At 54.1% G+C, this 17645-nt stretch overlaps 1 protein-coding gene across 3 annotated transcripts in view; it reads left to right on the top strand.

The window, feature by feature from the left end:
- DHX34 (DExH-box helicase 34) overlaps nucleotides 1–17645 on the top strand; it is a 34813-nt gene that overhangs the window by 6590 nt on the left and 10578 nt on the right. For 2 of the 3 annotated variants that reach the window (XM_019625236.1, XM_019625237.1), the window contains exons 3-13: nucleotides 507–818; nucleotides 3065–3319; nucleotides 5627–5729; nucleotides 6633–6850; nucleotides 8416–8590; nucleotides 10795–10988; nucleotides 11593–11694; nucleotides 13337–13579; nucleotides 13860–14033; nucleotides 14403–14520; nucleotides 16437–16543. In XM_019625236.1, the coding sequence (XP_019480781.1) occupies nucleotides 507–818; nucleotides 3065–3319; nucleotides 5627–5729; nucleotides 6633–6850; nucleotides 8416–8590; nucleotides 10795–10988; nucleotides 11593–11694; nucleotides 13337–13579; nucleotides 13860–14033; nucleotides 14403–14520; nucleotides 16437–16543 (2001 nt within the window). The remainder of the gene's footprint in view (nucleotides 1–506; nucleotides 819–3064; nucleotides 3320–5626; nucleotides 5730–6632; nucleotides 6851–8415; nucleotides 8591–10794; nucleotides 10989–11592; nucleotides 11695–13336; nucleotides 13580–13859; nucleotides 14034–14402; nucleotides 14521–16436; nucleotides 16544–17645) is intronic. The other variant, XM_019625238.1, reaches the window with a different exon arrangement.

The raw sequence follows: 17645 nt of genomic DNA, 5'->3' as shown, positions 1-17645 counted from the left end.
GAGAGAGAGAGAGAGAGAGACAGAGAGACAGAGAGATGTAAGGTACCACTTTTTAGCTGTGTTGCCCTGGATGATGACCTCAGTTTCCTCATCTGTGAGGTGAGGATAAAAATAATTTTTACAGCCTGTGGTGGTTGTGTGAATGAAATGAGTTGATATACATACAGCATTTAGAATAGTTGGTGGCTCATAGTAAGGACTCCAAGAAAGGCTAATTATTAGCATTATTATTAATTAGTATCATATACCAGGCTCTGTGCCAAATACTTTATGTGCATTAGCACATATAATTCTCATAGCATCTGGGAGAAAAAAAATGTCTCTGAGGGGTAGAACTGCTTGTCCAAAGTCAAGGACACTGAGTGGCAGAAGTGGGATTTGAACTCAAGCCCTTTGGCTTCCAGAGTCTGATGTGGGGGCCTTTGCTCAGATTTCAGTTTGGGCTGCACAAGGGGCTGGTGTCTAGGCCCAGGTCCTCTCCTGACCACCTTCCCCCACCCACCCAGGTTGGCTACCAGATCCGCTTTGAGAGCACGCGTTCGGCGGCCACCAAGATTGTGTTCCTGACAGTGGGCTTGCTCCTGAGGCAAATCCAGCGAGAGCCCAGTCTGCCCCAGTACCAGGTCCTGATCGTGGATGAAGTCCACGAGCGGCACCTCCACAACGACTTCCTCCTGGGTGTCCTCCGGCGCCTGCTGCCCCAGCGGTCTGACCTCAAGGTCATCCTCATGTCGGCCACCATCAACATCTCGCTCTTCTCCAGCTACTTCGGCAATGCCCCTGTGGTGCAGGTGCCCGGGAGGCTCTTCCCCATCACGGTCAGTTCCCACGCCCTTCGTGTCCCCTGCACTCCCACCGGGCCCCGGGCCAAACCTGGACGTGTCCCGTCTCCTCTGTGGCTCTGTTTCCCATCCCTTCATGTAATAAGGATATTTTCTCTCTGTTTCTGTCTTTTTTAAAGCTGCCATTTTCTGAGCATTTGTAGTATGCTGGGAAGAGTGCTAAGTGCTCGTTAGAGGAGACCCAAAAATGTAAAGGCTCAAATAACATAGAAGTTTATTTCTCTTAACAGTCCGGCTGGTCCAGGCTGATGGGCAGCTCAGTTCCACATGGTCATTCAGGGACCTAGGCTCTCCCTTTCTCATTGCTGTACCATCTCATAGGGCAGGGTTTCTCAAACTCAGCATTGTTGACATTTTGGGCTGGATAATTATTAGTTTGGGGCTGCCCTGTGTGCTGTGGGATGTTTAGCAGTGTCCCTGGCTTCTACCCACTAACAGCCAATAGCGGCCCTTCCTGAGGGTGCTGGAGGCCACTGACACTAAATACCCTCCCGAGGAGCGGGGCGACCTTCTCGTCTTCCTCAGCGGCATGGCGGAGATCAGTGCCACCGTGCTCGAGGCCACCCAGACCTATGCCAGCCACACCCAGCGCTGGGTGGTTACACCCAGTTGTTACAACCAAATATATCGCCAGATATTGCCAAATGTCCCCTGGGGGCAGCACCACACCCGGTAAGAACCACTGTCTTAGGGAGATGTCCTGGCCTGTATGGTCGGAACATGTAGGAAGTGGTAAGGAGACAAAGTCCAGTTTGTTTTTAAGTTTGACGTGACCTTCCAGTTTCTTCCATTCTCCTCTCCGAGCCCGACCTAGCTACAAGGGAGGCTGGTGACATCTCTCTCTAGGTGACTGTGTGCCAGGGAAGAAAACAGCAGACTTTCTGGGGACCACACCACTAGGCACATCCAATCTCATCCCATTCTCACAGCAGTCCTGGAGGTGGGCCTGACTCTACCGTATTCCATTACACACCCCTCCCTCCAAGGTACAACTATTGCTGAAGAATCTGAAATCAAGAGACAGACATTGTAGGTGAAACAAAGGGAGTTTGGTATTCATCAGAAATCATGTTTTTTAGGTTCTCTTACAATTTGCTCTACCCAAACTAGGCAGAGATCCTTTTTAGCTTCCCAATTCCACAGTTTTCCCAGCAATTTGTACCCTGAACTTTCCCCCAGTTCCTTGACCTGCTTTCTCTGGCTTGCATGTAGTTTTTGTCTATAATATTAATGATGATGATCACAGCTAACATTTATCAAGTATATACTGTATGCTCCACAAAGAACATACATGAACTCATGTGAGTCTCTCACCACAACCTCGGTAGTTCTGTGCCAGGAATTACAAGCCATGAGGGTAAAAGTGAGGCTCAGAGATGTGAAGTCACTTGTTCACAGGATCTCTCAGAAGTGGCAGAGCCGGGACTTTAACCCTGCTCACAGACAGACAGACCCTGTGCAGGAAAGCTTCTGTTTGCCCTCGCAGATCTGCATTTCCTTTTACCTACCTTCCTGTCAGCCCCAAGAGGCGGACCTATATGGACGGTGCTAGTGGACCCTCTTCCCTCTGGCTTCCAGGTGTTGCCACTGCACAGTGGGAAAAGGAGAGTCAGCTCTCCTCGAGGTCTCCAGTAGGCTGTGTCCCTCAACCAGAGTCACAGCTCCTTTCAACATGGTTCTCTGCACACAACTCTGGCCTTTAAGGTTTTGATGACCAACCACTCCTTCCTCTTGTGCCTTTGGGCCAAGAATTGGAAACGGTTCCGAAGTTCCTAGCACCAAGAAATTGCACTGTCCCTTATGATTCCTGGTTCTAAATGCCTGTCAGTCTATCTTCTAAGCAGCCATAAAAAAAAGAGGGAGAACACTTTCTGAGTAGGGCTTTCCAGGGTTTTAATCTGGCTCCACCTTAAAATTTTGTTGCTCTTGAAGTTATACTTCAAACACAAAAGAATGCACACATCATGTGTATAGTGCAGTTGATTTTTGCAAATTACCTGTACGCAGCCAGCACCCAGATTAAAAAACATCAAACCTTCCAGCACCCCAGAAGCCTTCCAGTTACCTTAATACTTTGTCCTTTAATTATCCTGTTTGAGCATGCTGTCTTCTTTCCGACTGATTCGTGTCTTCTCTGTCAGCCTGTGGCTGTGGTGTCCCGGCCCCGTTGCCCTGAGCTGGAGTGACAGGGTGCACTCCTGCCTGGGGCTGTCTCCTCACAGGTTGTGTACCAGCCACTGGAGGCCGAGCCGACAACGTCCAAGTCGGAGAAGCTGGACCCGCGGCCCTTCCTGAGGGTGCTGGAGGCCATTGACACTAAATACCCTCCCGAGGAGCGGGGCGACCTTCTCGTCTTCCTCAGCGGCATGGCGGAGATCAGCGCCGTGCTCGAGGCCGCCCAGACCTATGCCAGCCACACCCAGCGCTGGGTGGTGTTGCCACTGCACAGTGCCCTCTCTGTGGCCGACCAGGACAAGGTATCACGTGCAGTTAGGCAGGGTGGGGCAGGTGGAGGTCCAGCTATGAGCGCCACGGGAGGAGGTGGGGTTGGGGGCATGTGACTCCACAAACGCGGGCTGCAGGGAGTGGGGGAGTATGTGCCAGGCTGAGCTTCCTGATGGGGTAGGAGGCATTGGAGCTAAGCTTTGAAGGATGAACAGGATTTTGAGTAGGAGACGTGGGAGGAAGGCTTCAGGAAGGTGGACCAGTTTGAGCAAAGGCCTGGAGGTGGGAATCTGGGAGTTGGATGCTGGGAAAGGTGAAGAAACCACCTGGCTGCAATGAAAGGTGCCGGGAGAGAGGCCTTTGGGTCACTGTGTTATTTATTGCTGTGTAACAAATTACCCCAAAACTTAGCAGCTTAGAACAGTAAGCATTTGTTATCTTGCGTAGTTTCTGTAGGTCAGGAGTTTGGGAGTGGTTCAGCTGCGTGGTTCTGGCTCAAGGTCTCTCCGGAGGTCATAGTCAGATGTCAGCTGGGGCTGTGCTCATCTGAAGGCCTAACTGGGGCTGGAGGGTTCTCTTCTAAAATGGCACATTCACATGGCTGGCTGTTGGCTGGGGCCTCAGTTTCCCTCCACGTGGGCCTCTCTGGGGGGCTGCTTGAGTGTTGGCGCAACATGATGGCTGGCTCTCCCCAAGAGACCAAAGCAGAAGGCCATCTTTTATGACCTAGCCTTGGAAATCAGAAACCATTATTTCTGCAGCTTCCCGTTAGTTAAGCTGGTCTGCCCTGTTTAATGGGAAGGTACTGGATGAGGATGGGACTCCCAGGAAGGGAGACTCCCAGGAGATGAGACTGCCTGGGGCCATCCTGGAGGCAGACTACCATAGTCACCTTGGGAAAAGTCCCTGCGGGTCACAGTCAGTTGTTTATTGATTGAAGACACAACCTCTGAGCACCTTCTTGGTGCCTCCCCTTGTGCTGAGGGGACTCTTTGGGACACAGTGGGAGCCAAGATATGGCCTTTTCCCTCAAGTGGCTGTTAGTCTGTTGGTGGAGACTGACAAGTAATTGGCCATTTTACAAACGGCAGAGGAAAGCTCTGGAACTCTGAGAGCAGTCTTGGTGGATTCGTGAAAGGCTTCCGGGAGGAGGGGACTTTCAAAACTTCCGGGAGGCGGACACCTGAGACAGCCCCAGCCTAGGAAGCGGGCAGAGAGAGAGGAGTGTCCCAGCTGATGTGTATGGAGCACTTGCAGCAGCAGCAGCTCTGAGCTCTGTGTATGGCGTGTCCCATTTAGTCCTCACTGCAGCCCTGTCTGCCAGGCCCTGTTGTCATCCCCACTAAACAGATGCAAAAACTGAGATGTAGGCATTTGTACAAAGTCAATGTAAGTAGCAGAGCCAGTCTGTGGGACTTGGTAGTTTGGCACTCGAGCCCATGCTCTTAACCTTTGTTAAGGTTGTAAACTTTCTGTAAAGGGCCAGGGAGTACATAGTTTTAGGTTTTATGGGCCATCTGGTCTCTGTCACAATGACTCAAACTCTCCAGCGGGAAAGCAGCTGTAGACTGACCCAGTGAGGTTGTGTGCCATTAAAAGTTGATTCACAAAAACAGGTGGCAGGCTGGATTTGGCCTCCAGGCTAGAGTTGCTGGACTCTCACTCTTAGCCACTACGCTTGACTGCCTCTTGGGTCTGAGAGAAGGGCTTGTGCAAAGGGCCTGGGGTGAGAGAAAGATGGGGCAGCCGGGAAACTACATGCAATGTGGCTGGGGTCTAGACTGTGAAGGGGAAGTCAGGAGAGATGGGACTGGAGACATGCAGGGTTAGATCACAACGGCCCATGAGAACCCAGTGTGGTGCCTGGGTTTGTCCCGGGCACATCGGGGAGCTCTAGGAAGGTTCTGAGCAAGGTGAGGCCAGTGCCAATTTGTGCTTTAGCAGATCCCTCTGCTACGTGGGAAGAGGGACTAGAGGGGATGAGTCTAGAGGCCAGAAACCACAGAGGAAGTTGGCAGCGTCCAGGTGGGAAAGGAGGGGCCTGGAGCAGGGCAGGGGCGGTGGGTTAGGTGAGGATGGTATGAAATCAAGAAATGATCAAGATGTTCAGGTGTGGCTGGAGTGGGGAGGGGAAGGGGAAGACCCAGGACAGCCCCGGTTTCTGGCCCAGGTGATATGGTGAAGGGTGAGCCATCTCCGAGATAACTGGAGGAGGAAAGGGTTCAGTGGAAGGCGCTGAGGCTCTTTTAGACATACGGGTGTGAGGTGCCCATGGGGGCATCCCGGGGGTCAATAAGGGCTGAGTTAGTCCCTGATGTCACCTCCTTACTTTCCCCCAGGTATTTGACGTGGCCCCCCCTGGCGTCCGGAAATGCATTCTCTCCACCAACATTGCCGAGACATCAGTTACCATTGATGGGATCCGCTTTGTGGTAGATTCTGGTAAGGGCTGCTCCTACAGCCACCCCAAGGACCTGGAGAGAAGTGTGGGGTTTGGAGGTGTGTGGATATAGCGAGGGGACATCAGGCCGAAGCAGGGAGGAGTAGGTGGAGTTTAGGGCTGTGGAGCAGATGGAACAGGAGGGTTCTGCATGCGATTCTGTCACCTTTTGTGTCTGTTTAAAATTCTCCATCATGAACAAACAGTGCAGGGGGAGGGGAGACAGATACCAGGCAGCATCTGCTTCCTCCCTGAGGCCCTGCTAACTGCCAGTGCTTTGCCCTTGCCCTTGACCCTGAGATCCTGTATATTTGTGTGTCTGTTTAACCGTCCGCCCCTCCCCCACTCATATGTGAGCCCCACAAACTCAGTAAATGTTAGCAGTCACCTTATAGGATTGAATCTGGGATGCCAGTGATGATAAAACATTCCACAACTTTATGTACCAGTAAGAAAATTTTCAAATGCTGTCTGTTAAACATGGACGTGCCATTGATTTTAAGGCACATCAGAGACAACACAATATGAAAACAGGTTGGTCTTAGAATGGATGAAATATGGTGTCAGTTCAGCCCTGTGAGACCAGGGACTTTGTTTTGTTTGCAGCTGTATCCTTAGTGCCGAATACAGTGCCTGGCATAATACTTCATAATACTTGTCACATGACTGAACCAGTGACTAAACAACGCCCAGAGAAAATAAATGAAAAGATGTGTGAATGAGGAAATGAAAGAGTGCATTCACAAAATGTCAGGGTTGGGCCCAGAATGAGCTGTCGCTGAGTGTTAATGGAGTAAAGGAGTAAGTGGGTGTCAGTGAATGAAGGGCTGGGGACCTGTGTGCAGGGCCGGTGTGGCTGTTGCATACAGGTACCTGTCCTCCCTGCTCCCCTCCTCCCCATCCAGGGAAGGTGAAGGAGATGAGCTACGACCCCCAGGCCAAACTGCAGCGGCTGCAGGAGTTCTGGATCAGTCAGGCCAGTGCCGAGCAGCGGAAGGGCCGAGCGGGCCGCACAGGCCCCGGCGTCTGCTTCCGCCTCTATGCCGAGTCGGACTACGATGCCTTCGCCCCCTATGCGGTCCCGGAGATCCGGAGGGTAGCCCTGGACGCGCTGGTGCTGCAGGTGAGGCGCGGGCAGGGAGGGGAGTGGCTCCTGAGTGCTGGGGCCAGGGAGGAACCGGGAGGCCTTTAGACAGGACCAATTCCAGGGTTCAGGGCCAGGAAGGGCAGGACTGGCCAGGCCACTTCCAAGTGTCAGATCCCACTCTGAGGGGACAGGTGTTTCCCAAATCCACAGGGGCATGGGAGCAACCTTGTGACTCAATCAGAGTGCTTTCAGCTGTAACAGAAAACCCATCAAGAAGTGGCTTTTAGAACTGGGGTTTCTGGATACACGCCATGTCATGACTCAATATCTCAGTAGTTAGTTTCTCTTAGACCTATTCCCAGAATGGCCAACACAACAGAACTTTCATTCATTGTAAGGATGAGGGAACAGATGCACAGAGAGGTAAAGCAACTTGACCCAGGTCACACAGCTGGCGAGTGGCAGAGCTGGGATTCCATCTGAGGCTGTCAGGCTCTAAGCCTGTGTCATGAACGCCACCTGGCTCTGGCAGCCATGGGCATCATCTCCTCCTCCTTTACTCTTCAGACACAGGAGCAACAAATTGCCCCTCATTGTGTGTCTCACTGAAAGGCCATGGGAACCTTTCCCGGAAGCTCCCTGGCTGATTTCCCAGCCTGTCTTGTCGGCAGAACTGGGTCATATGTGCCCACTCTGTGACCTGTAATTGTCCAGGGGTGTGGCGTTGCCAGACTGGATCGGAGTACTGATTCTCAGCCCCAGGCACACACTGGAATTGCCTGGAGAGCTTTTAAAAAATCCCTGCCCTGCTCCCTTCCCAGAGCTTCTAATTTAAAGGTCTTTTGATGGGTATTGGGTGATCTCCCAGACAACGTCAGCGTTTGGTGAGCAGGGAGGAAGGTGGAATGGCTGGTTACCAGATGGACAGCTAGAGTGCCTGGTGGTCTCTAGGGCCAGGCAAGCAGGTCACCTCGCTAGGAGACTTGGGCTAAGCCCCAGGCTGGCTCTCTGAGCCTTCCTCTGGCTCATGCAAGGCCTGGTGATGGGCGCATGTTTCACTTCATTGTCCCCACCACCCACTGCCCCTCTGGCCTCTGAATTAATGGGGATTCTTTGGTTGAAAGTGAGACAAACCCAGCTCAAACTCTTATAGGCAGAAAAGGGGATTTTACGGATTTGTGCATCCACGGTAGCGGGGAGGTCAAGCTTAGGAAAAATTAAGGATTTCTCCATCTGCGGTGGATGGGCTAATCTCCTGGCACTGGAAAAATAACCACAACAGCTCTGGGCTTCCTTCCTGGCCCCTCACAACCGGAGAGGATGCTGGAGCTCTATCTGCCACCTCCAGTTTCCAAAGTCAGGGAAGGATTCTGATTTGCCCAGCTCAGGTCATGTGCTCATTCCATGGCCAGGGTCTGGTAGAAGAGGTGCTGGGCAGACAGACAGACAGACAGACAGTGGCCCTTCTCTCCTGCCTCTATACGATGGGCCTTGACATTAGGAGTTTTAAAGTATCACCAGTTTGTGATCCCTCAGCCCTCTCAGTGCTCTGCAGTGGCTTATGTGCCCCTCATTCTCAGGGAGTTTGGTTCTCATTCCAGATGAAGAGCATGAGCGTGGGAGACCCCCGAACCTTCCCCTTCATTGAGCCCCCACCACCCGCCAGCCTAGAAACGGCCATCCTCTACCTCCAGGACCAGGGGGCCCTGGACAGCTCAGAGGCCCTCACCCCTATTGGGTCCCTGCTAGCCCAGCTTCCTGTGGACGTCGTGATTGGTGAGGTACCCACCTTGAAGTGATCAGACAGGACAGTGGGTGGGTGCAAGGCACTGCTTGCTCTCCAAGTGACTCATGGGCAAGCCTGATCCTTCTCTAGGCCCTGTTCATTCATTCACAGGCCCCCTGTGCCAGGCACTATTCTAGGTGCCAGGGATACAGCAGTAAACAAACAGGCACTACTCTGCCCCGCCTTTCCCCAGCTTCACCCTGGCACCCCTCTTTTGCATCATTGATAGGGATTTCAAAACCTCTTTCTCTTACTCATCCTGAGTCATTCCGGCTTCTTCTGAGGAGCACGCTGACCTAGGCGTGTTCGCCTTGCCTAATTCTCCTGACTCAAGATGTTCTCTATCAAAAATCCACCACCCACAGAATAGTCCCAGCTCAGCACGACCACTCTTGGCACCGTTTCCTAAGCATGATGCTCAATAGAACCTTCTGCATGTGTTAATATCATTAAAGTCCCCATCATTGCAGGAAACTGGAGCTTCAGTGTGGACAGGAGGGGGATCCCACCACCCCTGAGGACCTCCCATGGCTGGGAAGTGGTTATTTCTATTTGTTTTTGAAGGAAACAGGGCTAGAGCAAGGAAAACCATATTTGAGAAGAAAAAGAACCTTCCATGGGCATTTCCTGTATGCCAGTGAAAGGCTTTATGGACCGTCTATCATTTCATTCTCACATAGTGAAGGCAGGGCCTCCAGACACCCCTGTTGTACAGATGAGGAAACTGAGGCTCAACTACGGGGTGAGGGTGGAGAGTTATGCCCAAGGGCATGGAACAAGCGAGTTACAGAGCCTGGATTTGGTCAGGCGGGCTACTAAGCCTGTTAGGCACATCATCTCTTGTAGGATAGGAAGAGTGACACTCACTTTCCAAATGAGGAAAGTGAGGCTCAGAGAAGGGCTGTCACTCACTCTCCCAGGGTCATCTGGCAGGCAGAGCTGGGAGGCGCTTCCCGGGCACGCTGACTCCTCTGGGCCCTGCAGAGCAGGAGACACAGATGACTCAGTGGTGGGCGGTCTGGGCCCAGATGACTCAGCCACCCGTTGGGCACTCTGAGCACTTCCCAGTGTGAAACAGTTCATCCTCACAGCAGGTGGACGCTGCCCTTACTGACTCCATAGATGGGGAGACAGAGGCACAGAGGGCGGACTCCCTTCACAGACCGGGAAACAGGCACAGAGAGGTGGAGGGACTTGCCTGAGGTGATGGAGCTCAGGGGTCCTGAGACAGACTTGTTTTACTGCCTCCTGCCTTCATCTTACGAGGCTAGATGTGTAACAGGAACTTTCCGGAAAGGCAGTTGTGGGGACCGCTGGAGATGAGTCAGTTATGTAAAGGGAAGCCACTGACCGTGGGGCAGGCAGGAAGGGCCTGAACATCGGGAAGTGGTGTCTCACCACGTGATCCTACTGCTCCTTCTCTCTCTGTCCTTCCTGTCTTCCCTTCTTTCCCCTGCCCCTGCCCCCGCTTCCCCTCGTCCCCTCCTCTCCATCTTCTTCCACCTCCATCTTGAATTAAACAGAGATGGCAGAAAGAGTCATCCTGAGATAGGCACAAAAGTCAGCGCCTGCTGTGTGCCAGGCAGACCAAGTACAGGTCACATTCTAGAGCAGCGTTTCTCAACCTTCCTAATGCCACGACCCCTTAATACAGTTCCTCATGTTGTGGTGACCCCCAACCATAAAATTATTTTCGTTGCTACTCTATAACTGTAATTTTGCTACTGTTATGAATCGTAATGTAAATATCTTTTTGTTTTCCGATGGTCTTAGGCCACCCCTGTGAAAGGGTCATTCGACCCCCAAAGGGGTCGCAACCCACAGGTTGAGAACCGCTGTTCTAGAGGGAGGAGAGAGACACAACCTTGGCAGGTCAAAATGAGTGCCAGGAAGAAGAATAAAGCCAGGAAGGCGGGGAGGGGGCCCTGGGGGAGCTGGTTGTTAAGACAAGAGCGGGGCAGGTGGTGGCATTGCTGACAGTAGCAGCCAGCAGTTAACTGTGCCCACCACATGCCCGGGGCAGCAGGGATTGTTGTTGTCTCCAACCTACGGATGGGGAAACAGGCCTTGTCCAAGGTCACACGACTGGAAAGCACCGAGTGTGGGTTTGATCCTGTCCCCATGGCTCCCGAGGCCCTCTGTGGGTGAAATGAAGGAGGAGGGCAGGCGAGCTCAGCTTGGTGCCCGCCCGCAGGGAAGATGCTCATCCTGGGCTCCATGTTCCGCCTGGCGGAGCCCGTGCTCACCATCGCCGCCGCCCTCAGTGTCCAGTCACCCTTCACCCGCAGCGCCCAGAGCAACCTGGAATGTGCAGCAGCACGACGGCCCCTGGAGAGTGACCAGGGTGACCCCTTCACGCTCTTCAATGTCTTCAATAACTGGGTGCAGGTGAGGCAGGCGGAAGGGTCACCCCCCACTCCTGTCTGGCCGGAAGACCTCGTCTCCACAATTCATGGGACCAACGTGGAGACACCCAGCCCCGAGGAGGAGCCTGGGGTTTCTAAAGCCCTGATTAAAACCAGTGCCATCTGGAGAAAGTCCAGACTCCTAGGGTAGCATCTGTATATCCAACACATGTTCCCTGAGCCCCTAATCTGGGCCTGGCCCTGTGCTGGGGACCCAGTGGTGATCAAAACCATCTGGCCCTGTGCTCCTGGGGCTCACAGGCCAGTGCAGGAGACAGACCCGTCCCTAGACAGTAACCACCCAGAATGGGCTGTGATGAGGAGTCCAAGGGGCTGAGAGAGAGCCTAGAGGGGTATCTGACTGAGTGTGGTCTGGGAGGGCGTCCTCTTGGAGGGGCTGGGAGGGCTGAGACCTGAAAGAAGGAAGAAAGCAGGTGACGGAGGGCTGACAAGTCGCCCACCTGCCTCGCATCCTCCCAGTGGCTGATGTTCGGGCCCATGCTGGGATAGTCTGGATGGTGGGTTAGCCCCCATCCCCTCCTCCAGCTGGTGAGATCTTGATACCTGGCATCTGTACCTCCACCCAGGTGAAATCTGAACGGAGCAGAAACTCACGCAAGTGGTGCCGCCGCCGGGGTATAGAGGAGCATCGGCTATATGAGATGGCCAACCTGCGGCGCCAGTTCAAGGTGAGGCTCAGGACCAGAGCTGAGGGGCAGCCCCACCCAGACAGAACGTGCCAGGAGCACACGTGGGAGGCCAGAATGTGGGGAGGCAGAGAGAGTGCCTTGGAGCACACTCCTGTCCTCTTTCCTTCTGTGACAGTGATCAGAATCCCACCCTACACCCAACTCCCCTACCATCAGATGACTAGGTGTGGGGGTGCCCTGGACAGGGCAAAGGGGTAGAAACCCCAGAGGACTCCCTGGGGGAGGGGGTCTGTAGGTTCAGTGGTCACATCCTCCTGAAGCACCTCGTCCTCTGGAGCAGGTGTGCTAGCTGTGCAGGCTGAGTGCTAGGAGGCAGCGTAGGGAGATGGTTAGGGACACCAAATCTGGAGCAGGACATCCCAGCAGTGATTCCCAGTTCTGTCATTTGCAGCGATGCTGGGCTAGTTACTGCACCTCTGGGCCTCAGCTCTCCCTCTAAAACTGGGGACGTCAACAGCACCTGCCTCACAGTGATCCTGTGAGGACTGAATGAGTTAGTACACGTAGAGCCCGCAGGTGGTCCCCTATGAGTGTTGGCACTTTTATTGTTATTATTATGTGGGTCTGCACCGTGGACGGCTTTCCATTTGATCACACATCTGCAGCTCCATACTTCTCAGTGGTCGTGTGTGTGCCATGGAATATAAATAAAATGAAAGCATCCCTGGGGTAATCCATTACCTTTGATAGCAGATGGGCAGATTGAGGCCCAGAGTGGGTGGTCCCTCAACCAAGGCCTCCCATGCAATTTTAGGGGTCCTTGTGTTGGGGACCAATGATATTCTGACCGTTCTCGGCATCTCTCAATGTCTCTGGCTTTCTAGAGCAGTGGTTCAATCTTTGGTGGGCCCCAGACACTAAGAAACTAATGAAAGGTGTGGGCGCTCTCTCTCTCTCTCTCTCTCTCTCTCTCTCTCTCTCCTCTCTCTCTCACAGTATCCTACATTCTCCGTTGGTCTGGGCTCTTTGAGAAAGGTCCAATCCAATAGGGTCACTCAAAGGCTATCTTCAAAGGTGTGGGCAGGGTGGAGGGAAGGGGGTCTCTAAAGTGCATCAGAGTCCCCCCAGGGGCTGCTAAATCCAGGTTTCTTGCCCCACCCCTGAGATTCTGATCGGTTTTCTGGAATGGGGCCCAAGACTTGGTATTTTGACAAGTTCCCACGTCCCAGATGCTGCTGCTGGTTGGAGGACCACACTGAGAACCACTAGTGTAGGAGCCCACGGGGGCTGGGGCAGGCCTGAGGGGCAGGTCGGAGCTGCGACAGGAGCCCTCAGGGAGGACCCTGGGTGACAGTCACTTGGCCTCCCCTCCTCTCGCCCTGTCTCCCTCCTGTCCCCAGCCTAGGCACTCATTGGCCAACAACAACGGCTCTTTCATGAACAGTCATCTGTGCCCACACCGTGCAAAGGGTTGTTCTTATCCGGTCCATTCCAGCCCCCACCAGCCCCAGTGGGGAGGTACTGGGAGGGTCGCCATTTTCCATTTGAGGAAAATTGTGGCTCAGAAGGGTGAGGTCACTTGCCAACAAGGGGCAGGCCCCAGCCTTGAAGATGTGTCTGGGTCCAGAGTCCCCTGAGCCTGAGGCCCTGTGTCCCTCACTCAGGCCCCACCCCTCCCCAGGAGCTGTTGGAGGACCATGGGCTGCTGGCCGGGGTCCAGGCTCTGAAGCCGGGGGACAGCTACAGTCGGCTGCAGCAGCGCCGGGAGCGCCGGGCCCTATACCAGCTGAAGCGCCAGCACGAGGAGGGCGGGGGGCGCAGGCGCAAGGTGCTCTGTCTGCAGGAGGACCAGGACGGCTGCTCCAGCGATGAGGACCGGGGTAGCACAGCCTCCCGGGGGACTAGAGACAATGTGGACATCCAGGTGGGGCGCCGTGCGGCTGTCCGGTGCCTGGGGTGGGCGAGGCTGGAGTTTACCAGAGTGGGACATGGTCTCCCCTGGGGGCCTGAGGGGACACGGCTCTGCCCTGGGGTCTGAGGGGATATGGCTTTATCTTGAAGGCCTGAGGGGACACGGCCCTGCCCCCACTTCAAAAGATAAGATTCTGTGGACAGGACCTGGCCCCAGCAGCCCACAGAACCCCTTGGGTCCACATATCCTAATACAAGCCCCTTGGGACTCCACCTTCTCCTGTTCCCACCAGGATGTGAAGTTTAAGCTGCGGCACAACCTGGAGCAGCTGCAGGCGGCCGCCAGCTCGGCGCAGGCCCTGACCCGGGACCAGATGGCCCTGCTCAAGCTCGTGCTGGGCCGGGGCCTCTACCCGCAGCTCGCCATCCCCGACCCGTTCAACAGCGGCCGCAAGGATTCGGACCAGGTGGGCCTCCTTCCCGCTCCCAGTCCCTGTGTGTGTGTTGTCATTCAACACAGCTTCCCAGTGCCTGCCCTGTGCTAGGGACGTGACTGTGACCCAAACAGCCTTCGCCATATCCTTGTGGGGTTCATTGTCCAGTGAGGAGACAAATCTGTTCCCAGACAGATGACCCAGCGTGGTTGGGGCTGGGGGAACACAGGCACCTGACCAGCCTGGGCCGGGGTCAGGCAGGGCTTCCTGGTGGAGGGGACTCCTGAGCTGAGACATGGAGGAGGGAACCTGGCCCCGAGGGTGGAGGAAAAGCGTTCCGGGCAGTGGAAAGAGCAGGTCTGAGGGCCTCTGTCACTTGGCGCCTGTCTTTGGCCTCTCCAGATTTTCCACACCCAGGCCAAGCAGGGCACCGTGCTGCACCCCACCTGCGTCTTCGCTAGCAGCCCCGAGGTGCTGCACACACAGGAGCAGGAGGCCAGGGGCGGCGAAGGGAGCCAAGGTACGGTGAGCCCGAGTGGGGAGAGAACCCCCTCACTGTCTGAAGTTACCCCTTCATTCCTCCCCAAGTACTCTGCATTTGCTGGGACTGCTGGGGTGGGACCTGCAGGAGGGGAGCCAGCCCTGGGAGGGGAGCCAGCCCTGGCTGGGTGGCCTTGGCGAGTTCACCTCCATGCTGAGCCTCACCCTCCCAGTTGGCGTGGGCAGACCTGACCGAGCACTGGCCATACCCCAGGACTGAGTTCTTAGGCTGTCAGGAGACCTGTCCCGTGACCTCTGCGATCTCCCTGACTCTGTCCTGCCCAGGGCCCTCTCCCAGCTCATGTGGGTATGGAAGGCAGCATTCAGGCAATGGATCGCCTGGCCTCCCTTCTAGTCGAATCCAGGCCATAAAAGCCACCTCAGCTGAGCAGCTGCATACAGGCCAGGCAGGTTGCCAGCCAGGGGTGCCCCTCCAAAGGTGCAGGCCTGTGTGTTCCCAGGGGGGCCTTTGCCCCTGCAGCCTGATGGCTAGTCGTGTGCTGTGTCTGAGCTCCGAACACAGCTCATCTTTCTCCTTGTTTGTAAAGAAAGGCGTGTACTACCCTGTTTCCCTGAAAATAAGACCTAGCTGGAAAATAAGCCCTCACATGATTTTAGGTGCCAAAATATGGCCCCTTGGCATACTGAATATTTTAAGCTGAAGGAGTTTGTGGAAAAGGCACCCTTCTCCCTGAAACAGGTCATAAAACCCTCATGTGAGGGGTGCATGCCCTCCATATCCTGGAGGAATATGCTAGGGCTTCTCTGGCTAGGTCTTATTTTTGGGGAAACACAGTATGTTAAAATGGTAAATACAAGCTCAAAAAGATAAGGTTTATAATTTTAAACCTCAAAGATAGAATATGAAACTTTTGATCTTTAACTGCTGTAAATTCCTAGTCAGTTTACCCTCTTTGTATTATATTGTTTTTTCCTTTATTTTTTAATTTTGAAAATTTCTGTGCAACATCCATGTAGAGTGTGTGACAACCCTCACCTAGCTTCTGTGGCCGTCAGCATTTGGCCATCCTTGTTTCTTCTGCCCCCTTACGGTGTTTTCCTTTTTGCTGGAACTTTTTAAAGCAGATCCCAGGTATCATGTCATTTAGAAATAATAATAGCCACTGTTTGTAGCATTCCTACAATGTTGTTACCACTCCTAAAAGATTAACAATGTTTCTTTTTATTGGGGGAGGGGAACAATGTTGGGGAATTGGGGAGCGGGACCAGCCAAGTTGTTCTTCAATCTTAGTTGTGGAGGGCGCCAGTCACCATCTGGCTGCCCATTGGCAACTTGTGGCCTCGAAGCCAAGGTGCTGTGTTACAATCTTAGTTGCAGGTGGGCATAGCCACTATCTCATGCGGGAGTTGAACCAGCAGCCTTGTTGTTAAGAGCGTGCGCTCTGTCCACTAAACCATCTGGGCAGCAGCTCAGCTCAAGATGCCGAGTTCAGTCTTAGTTGCTAACGGGCGTAGCCCACCATGGAACAGGCAGTCTTGTTTTTAGGAGCACATGCTCTCACCAGCTGAGCCATCCTGCCACCTGTTGGCAGCTCAGTGGCAGCTCAACTCGGGCACAGTGTCACTGGCCCATGTGGCAATTGAACCGGCGGCCCTGTTCAGAGCTCGCGCTCTTAAGCTAACTCTTAACCAACTGAGCCACTCAGCCGGCCCAACGATATTTCTTAATATCACCAAGTAGCCAGAGTCATATTCATTATGACAAAGTATTTAAAACTAAGTTACAGACCTTTTATTGTTGCATGCGTCAGCATATACGGATGGGTAAATGGCCCAGGTGGGACAGGCAGCCCCCGGGGCACTGATGGGTGTGGGGGGTATGAGTGGGAGATGAGTGGGTGGGCTGGGTCTGAGCTGTCCTCTTGACCCTTTCAGATGACAAGGACAAGATGCGCACCAGGCACCAGCTCCTCACCTTTGTTTCCCTGCTGGAGACAAACAAGCCTTACCTGGTGAACTGCGTCCGCATCCCGGCTCTCCAGGTGTGATGACTGTCCCCAGGGCAGGAGGCATGGGGTGGCCTGAGAAGTCACCTTTCCCCCGGGCTGGCTGCGGGCGTCAGCTGCAGACTGTTGATTGGCTGCTCTTCATTCTTGTATTCATTCAGCAGTTCCTTGCTGAGTGCCTACCATGTGCCAGGAACTGCTGAAGGTCCCTGCTCTCCTGGAGCTGACATCTAGCAGGGGAGGACAGGCAATAGCAGTAAACACAGGACAGCACTAAATGAGATGTTAAATAAGTGATGGGGAAAATAAAAAGAATAGGAGGATGAGGGTAGGGGACAGGTTCTAGTATGAAATAAGGCAATTTGGGTGGGCTTCCCTGAGAAAATGCAATAGAGCAAAGACCTGAAGGGAGGGAGGAGCCATAGGGATCCCTGGAGGAAGACTATCCTAGGCAAAGGGAACAGCAAGTGCAAAGGCCCTGAGGCACACACATGCCTGGTGTGCACAAGGAACAGCCGGGAGAGTAGCTGGAGATGAGGTGAGAGAGGCAGGTGAGATGAGCTCCCCACTCCCAGAAGGGTTCAGAGCAGAGTTGGGACAGCACCTGACATGGGGTGGGAGCAGAGAGCCCAGCAAGGAGGTGACTGCAGTGTCAGGTGCAAGAGGATGGTGGCTGGACCTGGATGGAGGCTGAGGACGTGCTCAGATTGCAGATATACTTGTACATGTACCTGCAGCCAGGAAGTGCGAGTCCTGACAGCAGTAACTTCCACACCCTGTGCTCACTGCATTGCCACCCTGCCGTTCCAGGCCTGGCCGTGACTCTCACTATAGAGGAGAAGACGAGGTTCTGGGGGGCGAGGGGGCATGTCAGTTGCCTAAGCCACACAGTGAGCAAGTGGCCGAACCAGAGCGCCGGGGCCACACGCCGCACCTTATGCCTGGCCTGCTTATCAGATGGGTGCCCCCCTTACCAGGACCTCCTCGCTTTGACCCCAGGGAAGGTGGAGGGAAGAGAAACCCTTCAGGATCCCCCAAGCCTCAGACGTTGCTGACCCCATAAAGCTAGCTAGCTCCAATCTGCTCAATTCCATGTTCATTCATTTATTGAGCACCTACCTCGCACCAGGCACTGATT

Source organism: Hipposideros armiger, unplaced genomic scaffold (assembly GCF_001890085.2).
Source record: "Hipposideros armiger isolate ML-2016 unplaced genomic scaffold, ASM189008v1 scaffold_619, whole genome shotgun sequence".
In the NCBI taxonomy this organism is placed as follows: Eukaryota; Metazoa; Chordata; class Mammalia; order Chiroptera; family Hipposideridae; genus Hipposideros; species Hipposideros armiger.
Note: the sequence above shows the minus strand (reverse complement) of the source record. Positions and strands in the feature narration are given on the sequence as shown.